Genomic DNA, 18020 nt, shown 5'->3' on the forward strand with positions numbered 1-18020 from the left:
TCTTAGAAGCTGTGACCCTGCACATAATATTTGGAATACCTGATCATGTTCCAAGTTAAAAAATGCTGGCCACCTCCAACTTCACCCATACTGTGATCCTGGAATTCTAATCCTGTACTAAGCCCCAGCTTTGCATATGCACATACCTATGAGACCAAGAATTTAACAATGGAAATCATCTACAAGTGCATTTGTTCTATAAAGTCTCACTGACCTCTCATCTGTAGATTGAATGCTATTGGAAACAAACAGTGCCTTCTGTGATGCAGGCAGATGCTGTGTTTGTGCCATTTTATTTTGACAGCTAGCATTTAAAGTAGGTATTTCCTGTGTTGATCAAAGCATATCCACATAAGGAAAGAAAGAAGAAATTTCTGGAGGGCTGAACAAGAATGAACTAATGCAATTAGTATTTTTGATTGATGAATAATAGCAGAAAAATAGAAGTAAAAATTATGAAGGAACTAATACAGAGCCACCTTTAGAGGCATAGAAACAAGAAAAAAAAAGGTGAAGTAGTCACAGGCATAATTTTAACATGCATCCAAAACATCAGTTTGCCCAGTTTATGAAGAATGAATGCTGCATTCTCTCATTTCAAAAGTGGGTCACAAAAAGTGTGAAGAAATGATGAAAGTAGCACCCTGAGCATTCTATGCTGAGTTTTTTGATTACTTCAAAATAAGGATTTCAAGTGTTCCTCCCACCACTTCCCCATTTAAATGCACCATCAAAAGTGATTTTGGCCATTAAAGCATTTATGGCCAGCCATTTCTCTGAAGCTCTCAGCACATTGTGATTTTATTGCGGTGGGGATTTAAGTGCTGATGTCTTCTCTCAGTGTCAGTCCACCTTTGAGGTATGAGACATACTGCTTTTACTACTGTGGCCACAGAGGAATTTTCAGAAAGTCATATGCAAATATTATGGGCACACATGGCCCGTCCACTTACTATGCTATGTACATACACTAATGAGTAATTAACATATGCTAATGACATCCAAGAACTCATCAACACTAGTCTCAGAAGTGGTGGGTTATCAACTCCAGTTTGGAAGCATCCTTCCACAGCAGCATCCCCAGGGAGAAGCAATAGCACCAGGGATGAGACAAGGCAGGCATTTCTTTCCCAAAGCTATATCTATCAGCCGCTGAATTAGAATTGAAGATCTTGGCTGAAGGCTGTGGTTCTGGCCTGAACTTTAGCTAGACCTGTATGCTGACACCAGTGGTCAAATAATGCCTTCAGTTGTAAACTGAGTGTGCAATAACACACAAAAGTAATCACAGAAAGTGTACAACCCCCACCACAAGCATTAAAAATTCACTGAACTTGCACCAACTTTATACGTGTGGTATTTCATTTAGTGAGGAAACATGACTTCACTCCCACTTGCTTTAACTTCTCCTCTTTGACACAAGCCAGGCAGAAGTGAAATAGACAGATTTTCCCTGTTCTCTCAATTGCAAACAGCAGCAATTCTGTTATGGATCAAACAACTCCCACTGCATTCACCTGGCATCTCTGACTCCAAGTTTGATTGTATATAAGACATTCTTGTGCTAGTGGCTTTCTAGCAGTGGAAAAACTCTCTGTAACATTTTCTCCTTAGCCTGATAGCTAAGATCAATTTTAGTTTGTGTTCAGGTCAGTGGCAGCTTGATAAAATCTTAATAATACCCAAAATATTTTATATCTTCAAAATAGTTACCTAAAATCTCATTGGTACTTCTTATAATTACATAAGTGGGAAGAAAAAGATGTAAGTGGATAAAAGAAATGTAAAAAGAAAAATGGAAGAAGAGTCCTGCAAAAGAAAATCATCACAAATAATCACATGGCTTAGATCATACTGAAAAAGGACAGAAAAACAGTATAAAAGGATGGAAAAAAAAAAAAGAAGAAAGTTTACAGTTTATAATTACATAATTGGGCTCCCTACATATTTTTCTATAGTACCACATATAATATTTCCTGTCTAAAATGTCATGGGATGAAATGGCCATTTTCTGATAAATGTGCATTTCCACCTCTGATTAATATCAATCAGTTATGCTGATTAGATTCCTTTTGTTTAGCTCATACTATGAGTCCTGTATGAAACTACTGATGCTGTACTGGCTAAAGATACGTTTTATGCTATCTATAGTGAGGACTTTGCTTAAACTGAAGAGGTTTAAGCAAAAATGGCAAGAACAGTGGTCATTGTGTTTGCATGGCACCATTTAATATTCCCTCAGACCGGTTCTCTGCAGAGCACAGAGATACTATTAATTGGCAAGAAATGCACCTTAACAAGTCTGCCAGAAAAGGGGAAAAACAAAGACTGCAAAACAAATTTGGGATAGCATAATCTAAAACTATGAAATACATCTTGTCTAATGCATAAAATTTTTAAGCACAGCATGCCTGCTCTCTGCCCAGGGAACTTGGGGCACTGTTTGAAAGCAAAATGAAAAAACCAATCATCCTTTGCTGTGAAAAAAAAAATACTAACAAGCTTTTTTTACACTGGAGTTTACCTGTCTAGTTCAATATTCTAGAGTTTAGGCTTCTACTATTCTACACTGACTTAGCAACACTTTTATAAGAAATTCATAACAGCCATCCCTGTCAATCCCTTCTTGTCCATGATTCTGTGTGCCAGCTTTAAAAAAAACCTCATGAACTATAGATGCAATACCTACTGCTTCACCAAAAATTTATATACAGCCACCCAAAAAGAAAGAAGTATTGGTACAAATTGGCAAAAGAGAAAGGGTATAAATCCCTTAGTAAAAATCCCTTAGGTGTGGAATGATACATAATGTATATTTGTGGTGCTTATGTAGCAAAAGGTGACCTTGCTTTTCCCAGACACTTAACACATAATAGCTAGGGTATGTTTGTGGCTATTTCACATAGGCCATTAAAACCATTTTGAATGTCCTTGGTAACACTGGAAAAGTCTTTTACAGTATTTCCCCATTTTGTCAATCTTGAACATTTATATTATAGGCATTCTTTATATTTTAGACAGAATCTTAGTCTCCAGATGAATGCTAATATAAATTTTCATTTATGTATATTGCTATTTCTGCTTTTATTTCTCTCATGATACTTTTTACGAGCTTTTGACACTACTTCCACGTGCACAGAACACTTTTTCCTAGCTGTCCTCCATTTAATCTGTGCTTCAAAAGTTGAGAGCTAATCATACTGATTTTTTCTCTTTTTTTCCCCCTTCTCTGAGAAATTGGTCTCATGGACCTTAAAGAAACATCCAGTAAAAAAGGCAAAGTACCTGTGAAGTATTTGAGTATTTGAGTATTATCTGCTAATGACAAACATTTATCCTGTCTTCTTGATACTTTTGCTCATATCTTCCACACTTTCTGATTAGATATCACTCCTTAGATGATACACATTCCCAAACCCAGCTACCTTCTGTTTTAGGAAGTCTCTCCCTATCAAGTTGTTCCCTGGTGGCAGTGGTGGTACTCTTGGATGAGCAGAGATACACATGATCCAGCCTTTCTAGCATTAAAGAAAGGGTTAACACCTTAATCTGAAAGAACTTCAGGGTTTTCCATTGAATCATCCCCAAAACTGCACAATTTTCTGCCCTTAATCCCATTCCTGACCGTAAATGATACTTAGTCAGACAGTTTCAAATGTTTCTAAGTATTCCATACTAACAAATGCAATAAGTGATTATAATTTCTAGTTACCTTTATAATCAACTTCATGAAATTTCTGCCATTTCAGGTAAATAAAATCCCTCCTGTCATTCATCTCAAAATGTTTTCAGAAAGTGAACCATTTATAGTATAATTTTAAAGAGGGGATATTTTTCAAGTTGGACAGAGAATTAGTAAAAAAATAGTAAAAAAATGTGAAAATCTGCTTAGATGTAGTGGTTCAAGCAAGCCATGCGAATACAATGTTATATTTGACTTTTTGGCCACTGACAGGATAATCAAGTAGATGAAGGATTTCAGTGAATTATAGCACTGACTGAGCTTTCTTCCTAAAAGTCAGAAAGATCAAACGATGTTTGGAGCAGCTGAGATTGAGAGATTCCATTAGATGCTACTTCTCCCTCCCCTCTTTCTAATAAGATGGAAGCTTTTTAGAAAATATGTGACAAATGACCACTCACAGCAGAAATAAATCACACACCACAGAGTACAGCATTATTAATAGTGCAATAATAGTAATAACTTACTGTGATAGCAAAGAAGTACCATTAGGAGGGACACAGTAGCTAATAGCATTTCCTCTTCAGGGGCTAAGGGGCAAACCTTCCTTTGGTACCTTATAAATAAGTGAAAGATTAAAGGAGCCAGTGGGACCAAATAGCTTGACTTTTCCAGGATGCCACTGAGTAGGCACTGCCCGTAAAGTGCTCTCCATCTCCCCTATGTGACAATATTTTAATAGTTCTTTAGTTAATTTAAATTAGAGTGAGAGGACACTTAGTTGCAATAAAAGACTTGAGCGGGGTATAAAGTATGGTAATGCTAGGAGGGCTGTGACATGGTTTTCAATTATTAGCCTTGTTTTCTCCTCAGCAAAGTGCTGTGTGAAAAAAAAACAACCTTGAAATTTAACAGATGGATTAGTATTCAGGCACTACTTAAAAAATTAAAACAATTAATCATGAATGGTCAATTGGATAATTCTTTCAGGTCTTCATATTTAGTTATCTACATATTTTTGGAAGAAAACATTTATATTATTTTACACATGTTATTAAAATATTTTTCTGTGTGTCTAGTAAAAGTTCACAAAAAAGTAACCCAGATTTCACAAAGAGTGAAGTTGTTGAGAAGCAGTGAAGAATATATATTATCCAAGTTATCTACCATGTTTTAAAGGTTTTAACAAAATCATCCCAATTATTCACAAGAAAATTGTCTGGTTTGCAAACTAATGCCTCCATTAGTGTTTTTTCCCCAATATTATTGTCTTGGTTTTGATTATCAATAGCCTTTGACAGAAGAGCAGATTTTTTTCTAATCAATGACATAATGAATGAAATTAATAATTAATTAAGAAATAGATGGAAATGTTGTTTTCATGATTGTTGATTTGTTTTTAAAAGCAAAAGTTATAAAAAACCTGCAGCAATTAAAAAAAAAAGAAGTTAGTAACCTCCACAGTTACTCACACATTCCACCACAGTCTTGGGTGCCATGAGATCACATATGCCATAAGTATGTTGGGAAATGTGTGCATATATAACTTACATACACATAAAGCTCTGTTGGTAAGGACATTCAACTTACTAATGAACAGTTAGCATACAGCTACTGAAAAAAAAGAATCACCATGGAAATTTCTATGCTAGAATTTCTGCTCTCACACTATTACTATGTCCGGAACACTGAAGTATTTCTGGAACTGCTATCCATCTGTGACTGACAGTAACGACCAAAAACACTCTACTGACCTCTTTTGGAAGCTGGGTACCCAGATTCTCCAGAAATACATCTTAATAAAGCAAAACAAAAAAATGCCAATAGGTATTTTAAGGAATAGTAGAATATGCTGAGTTGGGAGGGACCCATCAGGATCACAGAGTCCAACTCCTGGCCCTGCACAGGACACCATGTGCCTGAGGGCATTGTCCAAACTCTTGAACTCTGCCAGGCTTGGTGCTGTGACCACTTCCTTGGGGAGCCTGTTCCAGTACCCTCAAGATGAAAATCCTTTCCCTGATATCTAGCCTAATCCCCTCCTGACTCAGTTTCATCCCATTCCTCTGAGTCCTGTCACTGGTCATGAGAGTGAAGAGATTAGCAGCTGTCCCTTCTCTTCCATTGTGAGGATGTTGAAGACTGAAAGGAATTCTCCTCAGTTTCCTCAAGGCTGAACAGACCAAGTGGCCTCAGCTGCTACTTATAAATGAGTTTATTGTTTCTGAGAATCATGAATCAACAGTGCCTGAAGAAACAGGGGGAATGAGGCAGATATTAGGCAAAACCTTCCAAGACCAGCCTGCTAAAGCAGCTTTCTCAGTTCAAGAGTAGTGAATAACAGCCAATACACTCAATAATACTCAGTAATACTTGATTTCAGTGTAATGAAGACTCAAGTCTGAGTGAAGAATAAAACTTCCATTGCAATTGCTTTTCCATCTGACATACAAGAGACAACTGTTCAACACTAAAACGACCTTTGGAATAAACCTATGTGCCAGCAGAGGAACCAGAGTTCCTGACAACCAACGAAGCCCACAAATGCATAAAACCGTGCCCCTTTATGCTTCTGCAATGCTCCATGTGTGCATGTGCAAGCACGGGTTTGCACAGGTTCCTACATATTCATGAACAAGGCTCTTCTGTTGTGCAAATTCCAGCCTTTGCATTTTGATTACTTCCTTCTATGTTTGTACAGTACACAGCCCTAGCATAAAGGACATTTCAAGCCTCCTCCTCAACTGATGATCTTACATTCATAAGCTTTGGAGAAAAGAAGGATTTATTAGTGCTTAGCATTCTTGCGGGCTACATGGTTTTCCATGCAAAACATGGCTTTCTGGATTGCCCTTTGTGAAGTATTTAACACTCTTCCACTGTCTATATAGATAATTAGTTGTCAAGTTTCAGCATTTTTAATTAGCTGATGCAAATGGCCTTGCTGGGGGAGAGATGCTGTTGCATCTGTTGTATTTCATTGCTAAAATAGGCACTTTTATAGTACATGGTATCTATATATTAAATGAAGAACACTGCAAAATCTATTAGTATTTTGTATTTAAAAGCTTTTGGGTTTTGACTTTTTTTTTTTTTTAGTAAATTGTTTTTGGTTTTAAATCTGAATTATTTTAGTCCTTCTATATTTTCTGGTAGGAAGCTAAAGGTTATTATGACTCTTGGAGATAAAAGGACTTGCTGCTGGGGCATCTCAAGTTTTCCAGACTTGCCATATGAGATTAATTATTGCTGTTGCTGACTGTGTAATTCAAAGGTTAAAATGCAGAGTTGAAACAATAAGGGAATCCTAATGTGATTAAGACTGTATCAATTATTTTGTCTACTTCTTCTGTACTCATACATTACACAGCAATGATCTTGTTAGCCATATTCAGCTTCAGGAATATTAATCCAACAATGCATATCTACAGGAGAGCATAGGTATGAAAAAGAGACAGTTAGAATATGGTAAGTAAATAAATCTTTTTGGCTTATACATCAATGTAAAATCTCCTGAAATGGTGGCTGGTCTCAGAATATTTTCAAACAAGCCCTAATTTGACTATGAGGTAACTGTGTTATGAAGGGAGAAAGTAATTTAGGCACTTCAACTGAAAGGTACAATTCACATTATGTCAGGACCATCAGGAGGAACTTAACATGCTGTCTGCTAATACATTAGTCAAACACAACACAATTCTTATCGATTTCATTAAAAAGCTATGCAACATTTCAAATAAATGATATTGGACAGCTGGTGATCAATTGACAGTTGACTGATCCCTCTGTGATCTGCAAATATAATCCACTTCTACAGACACCTCAGAGATGATGGCTTTTCTTCTGAGCTGCATATCTTCCATGTTCACTAGACAAAATCTGCTTGACTCTTTTTCTAACTGCATGTTTTTCATGCAGTACAAATTCATAAGAAAATTTACTGCTTGGGCAATGCTGAATTAATTAACTAGTGATGTACTCATTGCTATCAATTTACTATTTATAAATTTATTCATTATTATGCTACACAACTTCATCTATGAAGCCTGGTACTCTGTCCTAAGAGTTGCTGACTTCTCAATCTATTTCTGTTAAAATTAATAAAGGTAATTTTATTCTCTCAATATATTGTCCTTCTTAAGATGTCATTGTTTTTCTCAAAAAAACTAGCTTTTGTAGTGACATGAAATGGCTCAGGCATTCTTTGTGAGTTGGGGAAAATCTTTTGTAGATTTGTACATCATGAGAGAATTTTCAAAACAGGGTTAAGAAAAGCAGAATGCTTTAGAAGGTACAATGTATTCCCATAGTCCACTATATGATGTAGAATTTCATTGGTATTGAGTTTTGGTGGAAATTGCTCTGACTTATCAATGGTAGGGCAGTTTGAGAGGAGCCTTGGCAGAGACAAAATACAATGAGTACTTTATAAATCACTTACAATAAGCTATATTTGCTTTTGCTAGTAAAACAGTTCTTAGATTAGGTTCCATGATCAAAACCAGAGCAACAGTCCTGTAGAAGAGTTAAACACACAACTCCTTTTTAAGTAGGGTTTAAGTGCATCAAATGACTAACATAGAACTTATTCCAGGTCAAGAATTTGGCAAGAGGCAAACTGAGAGTTGGAATGGAAAAAAGTAGGAATGGAACTACAATTACAACATATTACAGTATAACCTTGGCACGGCTAAATAGCAGGAACTAATGAAACCTTTTCAAGTGCTAAGAAATGCCACTTTCCCTAAAATTAGAGCTGCGTCATTACTGAGAAAAAAGCCAGGGTAGGATACATAAAAGAGATTAATGTTTCTTTTTCAAGAAAGTTTTTTATTTTCAGATTTTAGCGATATATGCAGCTTGTGGAAAGGATATGAGAAAGAAGTGAAGGGACAATGAGGAAGCATAAAATTACAGAAAATTTATATCGTGGGTAATTTGGCTTTTTGAAAATATCACAAAGGTGTAAAAAAAGGGCATCCTAGCAAACTTAACTATTTAAAGTATGAGATTCTGAGAGCTCTGAGCTAATATTTATGTGAAATGATAAATTATTTATCGAAGCTGTACAAGTACTCATACTGCTGCTCAACCCCAAGTGACTCACAAATTCTATCACAAGCTTATGATTTATAATGATATTTATAATGATTTATAATATATGATTTATAATTCTATCATAAACCCATGATGGATAAATTTAATCTACTATTTAGATAATCCACCAGCAATCAGGAATTTCAGGCTTCTCTTGAGGGAGGTATAGACCTGCACAGCAGTGTATGAAGTCCCATGACAGCTGTCTCACAAGGCACATGCATACGGGGCCTCTTCCCACATAAGCAAACAAGAGCATGTTTCCTGTGACTGAGCTTTAAGGGTTAATTGACTAATACATTTCATATTAACACCAAAAATCACCACAGAGGACTGACAGACAAATGAAACATTTCAGTCAGATGTAGTGCCTGAAGCAAACAGTGAACTTTCTGCTTCAGATAACCCTAGCATCTGTGTATCTACCACAGAGAAAATGAATATATCAGTCTTGGGAAAAAAAAATCTGAGAAATTCTCATGTCACCAGTGTGTAATGCTTGAGCTTACTATTTTTCTTAACCAAAGGAACAGATTCCAGATCTTAGAAGTGATAGAGAATACCATATTTCATTAAATTTTCTCTGATGAACAAAAAAACCCAAATCAAAGGCAAATGAAGAAGGAATAGTTTAGTGTGCTTCAATGAGTCTCTTTGAATGCACAGCATGAATTGACTTGGAAATACTTGAGATTGTTTAAATTTCAACATCTTTTCTACAAAGTAAAAGAAATTGTATTTGATAAAAAGGAGTGTGAAATAGATTTGTGGCTCCTTTTGCTCTCAAAAATCTAACCTCAAAAATCTCTACTCTGCTGGAAACTCACAAAATTTGATAAATTTTGGCTAGAGTTTCCACAGCCCATCCCCTCATGATATTTTCTCACCATGTTTAACTTGACTTCAGCTTTTTTTTTTTTTTTTAATACTTCTGGACAGTTATTACACTTGACCAGACAGCTTCCATACATAGAAAATAATGTAAAAGACAAAATTACAGTAAAGTGAAAGAAAAGACATTTCAAAATGAACAAGGAGTCCATATGTGCCTAATTTTCTCTGTGTCTCAATTCTGAATACTCAGGAGTCTCATCTTATGCTCCTAAAAAGATGTCTCAGACAGCTTGTTTTGCTAAAAGGAAAGCTTGGCCAACTGCCTTTTGCAGTTACCAAAGAGTGGAGTTTAAACATTGTTTATGGCCTTTACTATGGATGGTTTGGTTTACATCGGAAAATGAATCCTGTAACTTGGACAAGAGACTGAAAAGGATGTCTTCACATCTGATCAGGACTATCAAATGTTTCACCTCTAGCTGTTTTACTACTTTTCTGGCATGTTTCTTAAGTTGCATGTACTTAATGCAATCCTCTGCAGATTAATAGCAACTTCATCTGGACAGTTAGGGTGGGCAGCTCTGTAAGGACACACTTCCTGTTTCAGGGGCTTAAAATCAGACAGTCAAAGACTAATTTAGCCCATGTACATGGAGCAGCACTTCCAAAAGTCTGAAGAGAAGGAAGTGCTCTCATGCAGGCCAACTCCACAGTGCCTCCAACATCTCCAATATCCAAAATAATGAGAATGAGGTGTCTGAACACATTATATACATCCGTGAGCTAAGGCAATCCTGTGAATCATTGATGATTAAACACTAAAACTCCTGTTGTGGTTTAATCCCAGCTGGCAACAAGCATCACACAGCCATTTTCTCACTCCCCCGCTGGGATGGGGGAGAGAATCGGAAGGGTAAAAGCGATGAAAGACAGTGGAATAGGTAAAGGAAAAGCCATGTGGACACGCAAAATGTCACAAGGAATTAATTCTCCACTTCCTATGGGCAGACAGGTGTTCAACCCTTCCCAAGAAAACTTCACTCAACCACACATTACAATGACTTGGGAAGACAAATGCTATCACTCCAAATGTCCCCCCTATTCCTTCTCTTTCCCCCTGCTTTATATGGTCATCATGATGCCATATGGTATGGGACTGTCCCTTTGGTCAGTCGGGTCAGCTGTCCCGGCTGTGTCCCCTCCCAAGTCCTTGTGCACCCCCAGCCTCCTCGCTGGTGGGGTGGGGCGAGGAGCAGAAAAGTCCTTAACTCTGTGTAAGCACTGCTCAACAGTAACTAAAACATCCCTGGTTTGTCAACCCTGTGATCTGCACTAAGCCCAAAACCAGCTGCTGTGAAGAAAATTAACCCTTCCTGAACCATCACGACTCCCCAGTCTAGTCCAAGACTGGTTAGTTGGAAAGCCTAGATTTTAAAAATGTAAATGCTGTGCTCTTAACTCAAGTGCTCTGATCAATTCACTGTGTCAGATAAACAGCATTAATCCACACAAAGCCATTGTGGTGCTTAATGGAGTTGTGAATGTTCTCTGATAGGTGAAGAGATTGCATGGGATTAGCCCTAATCAGGGGCTTGAGGTAATGAGAATTTCTCCACCCAGCATTCAACAAAGCCATACAAAATTGTTCTTCCCCCATATTTCACCAGGGTTTGGATAGATGAAAAAGACAGATCAAGGAAACGGCCAAGCAAGGAATACTTACTTTCATTGGTTCAATAAATAATAAAAAATAAAAACAAATCTAACTTCATAGGTAGTGCAAAGACCCATATTTACAAACTCAAATTCAGCGCAGAACTAAACAGAAAAATCTAGCAAATTAAACGTTAAAATCTGACAGAACTCAGAATCTGAGTTCATTCCTTCCATATTTTAGGCATTTTTTAAAATTGTGTAGTCACTGAATTTCATTAGACAAGAGAGCAGTTCAGTTTAATACATGCAAGTCCATATTCCATTTAAATGAAAAGCAGTATATTTATTAAAAGATAAACTTGTCAAAAAGCTTAATTATGATCAATTTATTTAACATAGTACCTCTTTGTGAGTATGTCCATTTATGTTATTGAAGGGATTTATTTTCTCAAAGTAATACCAAAACTCAGGATGTAAAATAAATATATAAAACCAAGCTCCTAATGTTCATGCAAACCTCATACACATATACTGGATATCTGCTAAAACACACTAAAACATAATAACCTATTTAAAAATATTTCCTTTAAAGCAATTGCCTACATTTGATATTTAAGCCTTAGGGAAAAATTAAAGCAACAACACTTTTACTGCATAACGTTCTCATAAAACATGGATGAGTGCTTCACTTCTGATAAAACAACATGCATCAGGAATTTATTGTATTAAGGTACTAGCAGATTAGGGAACAAAGAAAATCATGTTCAGAAAGATGAGAAAGATGATTTGTTGATTAAAAAAAATTAAAATAAGCAAAACCCTAAGCAAATCAACAACAGATTTTAAAATGAGTGCTATTATTGCCCCATATAGCCTTCAGATGTTATTGAAGATACCAGCTTTTCTCCAGCCCTATTTTTTTACATCTATGCATTTCCAAATCAGATAGATAAAGTACTCCCAAGCAAGCAAAAAGGGAGGAATCAGATCAAAGACAATAAAGCATGACAGATAAAGGCAGAGCTATCTCATAATAATAAAACACAGGAAAACAATCCACTTTTCATCAGGTCATATGGTTCATGGACTATAGGAGCAGATGATATTCAGGTACTAGCATGGAATTAAAATACTGTAGGAGGCTTGAAATGGAATTAAAATACTGTAGGAGGCTTGAAATGCTAATTCAGGCTAAAATTGTATATTTGAATAAATCCTTCAGCTTAATCACTGAAATCAAGTTGAAACATGGGTCAGCTTTGATTGTTTTTACTAAAAAATATTAAATAAAGAAACCCAGTGATGTCTTCATGTGAACTCATCACAGAAAACTAACAGAATTCTAAAAAGGTCTAGTGACAGCAGTCTGGATATACAAATTACTCCTAAAATGGTAACTCCCAGTTATGGAAATGGCAGAGGAAAGATGGTACAGTGATCCATGGTTTTGTTTCTGATCACAAACTGTACTTTTTTGTTAATAGTAGTGAATAAGTCTAGACCAAAAGGCATATAAAGATTTTTTTAATAAGATAGTGTGCCTAACCCAAGAGTGTAGAGACACCTGTAATTTCACAGATTGTTTCAGGAAATTCAGCCTCCTCATAAAGGAGTATGACGAGCCATAAAAAAACCCAAATCAAACCATAAAAAACAATAGTCTAGAACCATAAAATACAAGTTGAAACACCACCAGAGGGAGAGCTAAATGCAGAATTATTTTTGTGCACAAAATGCAGAAAAGGCAGTGAACCTAATGGCAAGATATGAAATGCATTAAAAAGATATGAAAGAGAGGAAAAACAGAGCTCTATGGAAATTTAAAACTGATCTGAAGATGGAAATGGGAATGAGGATTAAAACTGCAGGCAGGAAAAAGAGCTAGCCTTTTTATGGGTTCACAATGTTCTCTGTAGTGCTGCTTGCAATTATACTCTAGGGTGACAATCAGTCATCAGGAACATCCAAAAAGAGTAATAGCCACTGTAATGGAAGTTATTCCATTCATACTTGTGTGATGAGCCTTTTCCATGATCCAGAATTAATTTCTTCTACATCAAAAGTACTCAAATCATACCATACTAGTGTTTAAGCACAACGAGACTCATAAACATTAAGAATGACATTTCAATCAGAGTTAAATAAAAGTCAGAGGAAGCTTAAGCTCATTTTTAATGTGAGGCATATTAACGTTTATTTCAGACACTGGCCTGAATATATTGAAAAGTAATATTCAGCAATGGGAAGTCTATGGAGAGGCCATGTATTCTGTCTTGCTTTATAAGGAGAGGCTTATCTACCTTATCATATTGCTTATTCAAAAAAGCCCCACTGCTTTATTCCTTTTTTTGCATCTCCTTAGCTCTTACCTTCCAGACTCAAATGTAAACCACGTTGAGTCACGTCCGTATCTCCTCAAAGAGCTCAGAGGCCACATGACCAGCTTGACCTTGGCATTGTGGATGTCCCAGAGATAGATGTTTTCATGTGTGATCTGCATTGTACATTCCCCATAGATATCTAAATTTGGTGTAGGCATAAGGTATACATTGAATCGTTCTGGAAAAAAACACAAAGTAAGACATCACAGGTTAAAGCAAGATCTTATACTGGGAAAAAAAAAATTGAACTTGAAAGTCTTTAGTTCTGATGATCCAGAAATCACAGCCAAATTTCTGGCTTTAACAGAGGTGACGATCCAGAAATGCTTCAGCAGTCCTACTAGTGCAAAAGAGAGGAGTAAAAGGAAAACCATCTTCATTTCATTTTCCTTATAAATGATGCAGCAGTCTGAAACATCTTTCACAGATGATCTGCATAGTCCTCTTGGACATATGTTCCCAGCACCTTTACCTAGGTCCTTTTTTAACCCTCGTGTAAAAGTCCATGACTCTTTATAAATCAAAATTCGTAATGACAAGAACTCTGACAGAGACTCCTCTCTCAAAGAGCTGAGCTAAAGGTATTCTGGCAAAATATGTATGTGAAACCATTGCCTCTTAGAAAAGCTGTCCTTGAAATTGCAAATCCAAGCTTACTTATCATAGCTTGTTAATAATTACATTCCTTGCATTCAGTTTCTGTTTATTTGCAAAAGTCATTCTTATTTGCAAAATTAATAACAATTTCAATCATCTGTTGCTTTCTTGAAACATCTGATTCAACATGATATATTATTATGGTCATGACATCAATCATTATCAGCTGCACTTCACTTGCAAAGTGCACTTATTGCAGTAGGAGGTCAAGGGCATTAATAATTTTCTGAAGTACCTGAATTGCATGTGATTTAATAAGCAATGAAAAAAAACCCCAAAAAACAAAAACATAAAAAAAGGAAAAAAAAAAGGGAAAAAAACAAGATGATGTAAAACACCATTAACTCATATGGAAGAAAGTAAACATTATTAAGAAGAGAAATGTAAATAAAAATGTGATTTTCTTTGAAGGCTAACTAATGCTTCTATGAGTTGCTTCCACAAAAAAATGAAAAACTTGTTGTTTAGTTGGAAGTGCCAGCCAATACTTTAATGCTACACGCATTGCAATATTAGGGCTTAATAGCATCATATGGGAAAGTGCAGTACATTCACTACTTTCCTCTCACAGTTTTTTTTCATCTTTGAAATGGGCAAAAATGCAAAATGTCTGTTCTACTGCCTGAAGGGTATTGACAACAAAAAAGTTAAGAACAATTTAAAGTATGAGCATGAGCAATGCTTATTCAACAACGAAATTAGGAAAATGTTTTTTAGAGGGACAACTGATAGGAAAATTGCCTCCAATTACTTGATAGAGTAAAAAGGGTTTGGTGTGGAATATTTTTAATCCACCATTGGAACTGAATTTTCTCACAGTGTCCTCATAGAAATTAGGCAGGAATTTAAATTTAAGTGAGAGAAATTCATTACCACACTCAAAATTAGCTTCCTGTTCTGTTTGAAATCCAGTATCATAGACATTATGTCTCTAAATTTTAAACATTTGATATATATATATATATTTTGACAAAAAATTAAAATATTAATTTCAATTAATATTTTAATATATTTATAATTTAATATATATTATAAATGTGGGTGAGTTTTTGTGTGTGAATAAAGCAGCAAAAGTTTGAGGAATTAGAGAAAGCAAGGAACTGCTGGCTGAGCAATAAAAAATGCTGCATAGCTATAAGTAAACTTGTCATCCCCAATGTTGTTCTGTTTCAGTCAATTTAATTTTGTCCTATTAATGACTCCCCAATTGATTCATTTAGCCACAACCTCTTCTCCCAGGCCCAAGCTCTCATTAGTCACACTAATGGGTTTCAGCCCTAGAAGTTTAATTTTATGACTAGGATCCCATGTGTGAAACTCCAGACATTTCGTGAAAGTCTTGTGACACAAAGCACAAATAGCTGAGCAGAGGATGCTGAGATCACCAAGGAGAATTTCCCCTAATGCTCAGAGGAGTGCATGGGGCAGGGGTCTAATGTAATGCCTACTAAACTAAATGGAAGGACTCACACTTGGGATTAATGGGTCAAAGACTGTAGTGGGAAGGGAATGGTGGTGAAAAAGGTAACTTTCACTTTGCACTGGATATTTTTATATAAATATAAAATATATGTATGTGTATGTATATGTATATGTATATGTATATACACCTCTTCACTATCCTTATGTCATTGGGATTGTCACAGAGAAATTCCTCACAACTGTGTAGGTGTGACTTTATCATATATTAGACTCCAGCTTTGCACTGCTGTGCTGTCAGTTATTGCTACTTCCCTCCTCTATTTGAAAGAAAGATGCAGTAACTGGCCTGTCAGCTCCTTCTGTCTTGCATGACACGAAATAACACAGTGGGGGGATGGGATTACTATATGAGAATGAAAATTCTTCACCGACAGATTGCCTCAGACAGCAGAGAAAATGAAAAGGTACAATTATTTTTTGAAGTAAACATTAAACTGTTGTGTGGAAGGCACAAAATATTTCAACTTGCTTTAGATGTTACTGGGATAGTTGTGAAATGCTCAACTTCTCTGATGTGTTTGAGGATATTATTGCATGAAGGGCATTCAGGACATATGGTATCCTCAAACTGTCAGAAGACATTTGCTGACTTTGCATGGGAGGTCAGTGTCTAAGGTGAGATGTCAGGGATTAAAGAAAGTATGTCTGATTAAAGTGAACATCAGCTGCAGGGCAAAACGTAGCACCCTTGGAACTGAATCAAATTGGCAAGAAAAACAAAAGTACAAACATATGTGCCGGAGAAGATTGAGGATGGATAGATTTGCTTTTGGAACAAAAACTATACTTTTGACTAGCGGGCAGCTGAGGACATGGAAAGGTATAGACACTATTTAACGGTTTTGTTAATTAACATGCAGGGTCCAATTTTTCCATTTCAGAAAATATTTGAGCAGGTATCTAGCTAATGGTAATACAGTCATTCCATCCTTAGTGGCATGTTTTGCCCTTATACTTATAGAAGCAAAAACAACCCATTCATCATAGGCCAGATTTGGGAATCCCAGCTGAATTCTGACACTAAATCTTCTGAATGACATTGAATAAATAGGTTATTTTGCTTCTCTTTGGTTCAGATATTGTCTGCATATGAGTAGGATGAGATAATATCAGTTCATTGGTTAGTAAGACTAAGCAAATAGAAATTGATAAGGGAACCAGAAAGCAGGGAGGTGGAAGAAACCAAACAAGTAGATGTTATATTGTTGGACGAGATAAGACTGGAACTGGGCATGGTTCCTCAGCATTTAGGATTCCTATCCTCCTCCCTTCTCTAAACTGGTGTGAGCAAAGTTCAGGGAGTAGGGGAGCCAGAATGAGAGAAAAAATGCTGATATATTGCTACACTTATTATTCCATTCAATGTGACTGCTCTTTCTCATCTTGAATAAGCACAGCAATGTTTCATCATAGACTTAGTGCATGTAAAGGTGTTTAGCACTTGGGCTTTGAAAAGACTACATTTAATAATGCTTTCCAGGGCATAGGAGCATAGGAGTCTTTATGAAAATGAGCATATTGACTGAGACGGAGACTTGGCAGCAACTCCAAAACGCTCTCAGCCTTCCAGCTGTACTGGGGGAGCAAAATGACTGGAGCCCAGCAACTCTGATTCTGCCATTCTATCACTGCATTCCTCTGGTTAAATCATCCCAGCTGAAAAACCAACCAGATGACACTGCAATCTTGCAATCCAGATGCTTGGTTTTATTTTAGCTTTAATGACGGGTAAAAAATTACTTATAGAAGGAGACAGTCGGGTTGGTGGGCCCTATATAAATAAGTAGAGGTTCTGAAAGCAAATATTCTGTTTGTATGTGAAAGAAACTCCTACACCTATGCGACTTCTGCTGCTGACCAACTGTGGCTAATTTTCAGGTGGAAAGAGAGCTTAAAGTCTTGAATGTGCAGCATTTTGTTTTTATTCATATCTCAGGGCTATTAGAATGTTTCCCTTCTGCTGTACTCAGTGGGAACCAGGATTTCAGAATCAAGATTTTTCCTTTGCTTATAAATATTCTACTTTGTTTCCATTAAAAATGTGAGCATCTCAATAAAAATATAAAGGTGGGCAAATACTTCAAATTGTTTCACTGGTAAGCAGTAAGGTAGAGAAGAAAATGATGTATCACTGGATTAACATTAAAACTGTAAACACCTTACTTTTCTGAATAAAGGTGTCTGTGTTTCATTTATTTAAAAAAAAACAAAACCAGCAAACAAACCTATTG

At 36.2% G+C, this 18020-nt stretch overlaps 1 protein-coding gene across 1 annotated transcript in view; it reads right to left on the reverse strand.

Annotated features, from left to right (window-relative positions):
* Positions 1 to 18020, reverse strand: part of DOK6 (docking protein 6) — a 249295-nt gene that overhangs the window by 79977 nt on the left and 151298 nt on the right. The window contains exon 5 of the mRNA XM_015619506.3: positions 13639 to 13828. Within this exon, the coding sequence (XP_015474992.1) occupies positions 13639 to 13828 (190 nt within the window). The remainder of the gene's footprint in view (positions 1 to 13638; positions 13829 to 18020) is intronic.

Source organism: Parus major, chromosome 2, assembly GCF_001522545.3.
Source record: "Parus major isolate Abel chromosome 2, Parus_major1.1, whole genome shotgun sequence".
NCBI lineage: Eukaryota > Metazoa > Chordata > Aves > Passeriformes > Paridae > Parus > Parus major.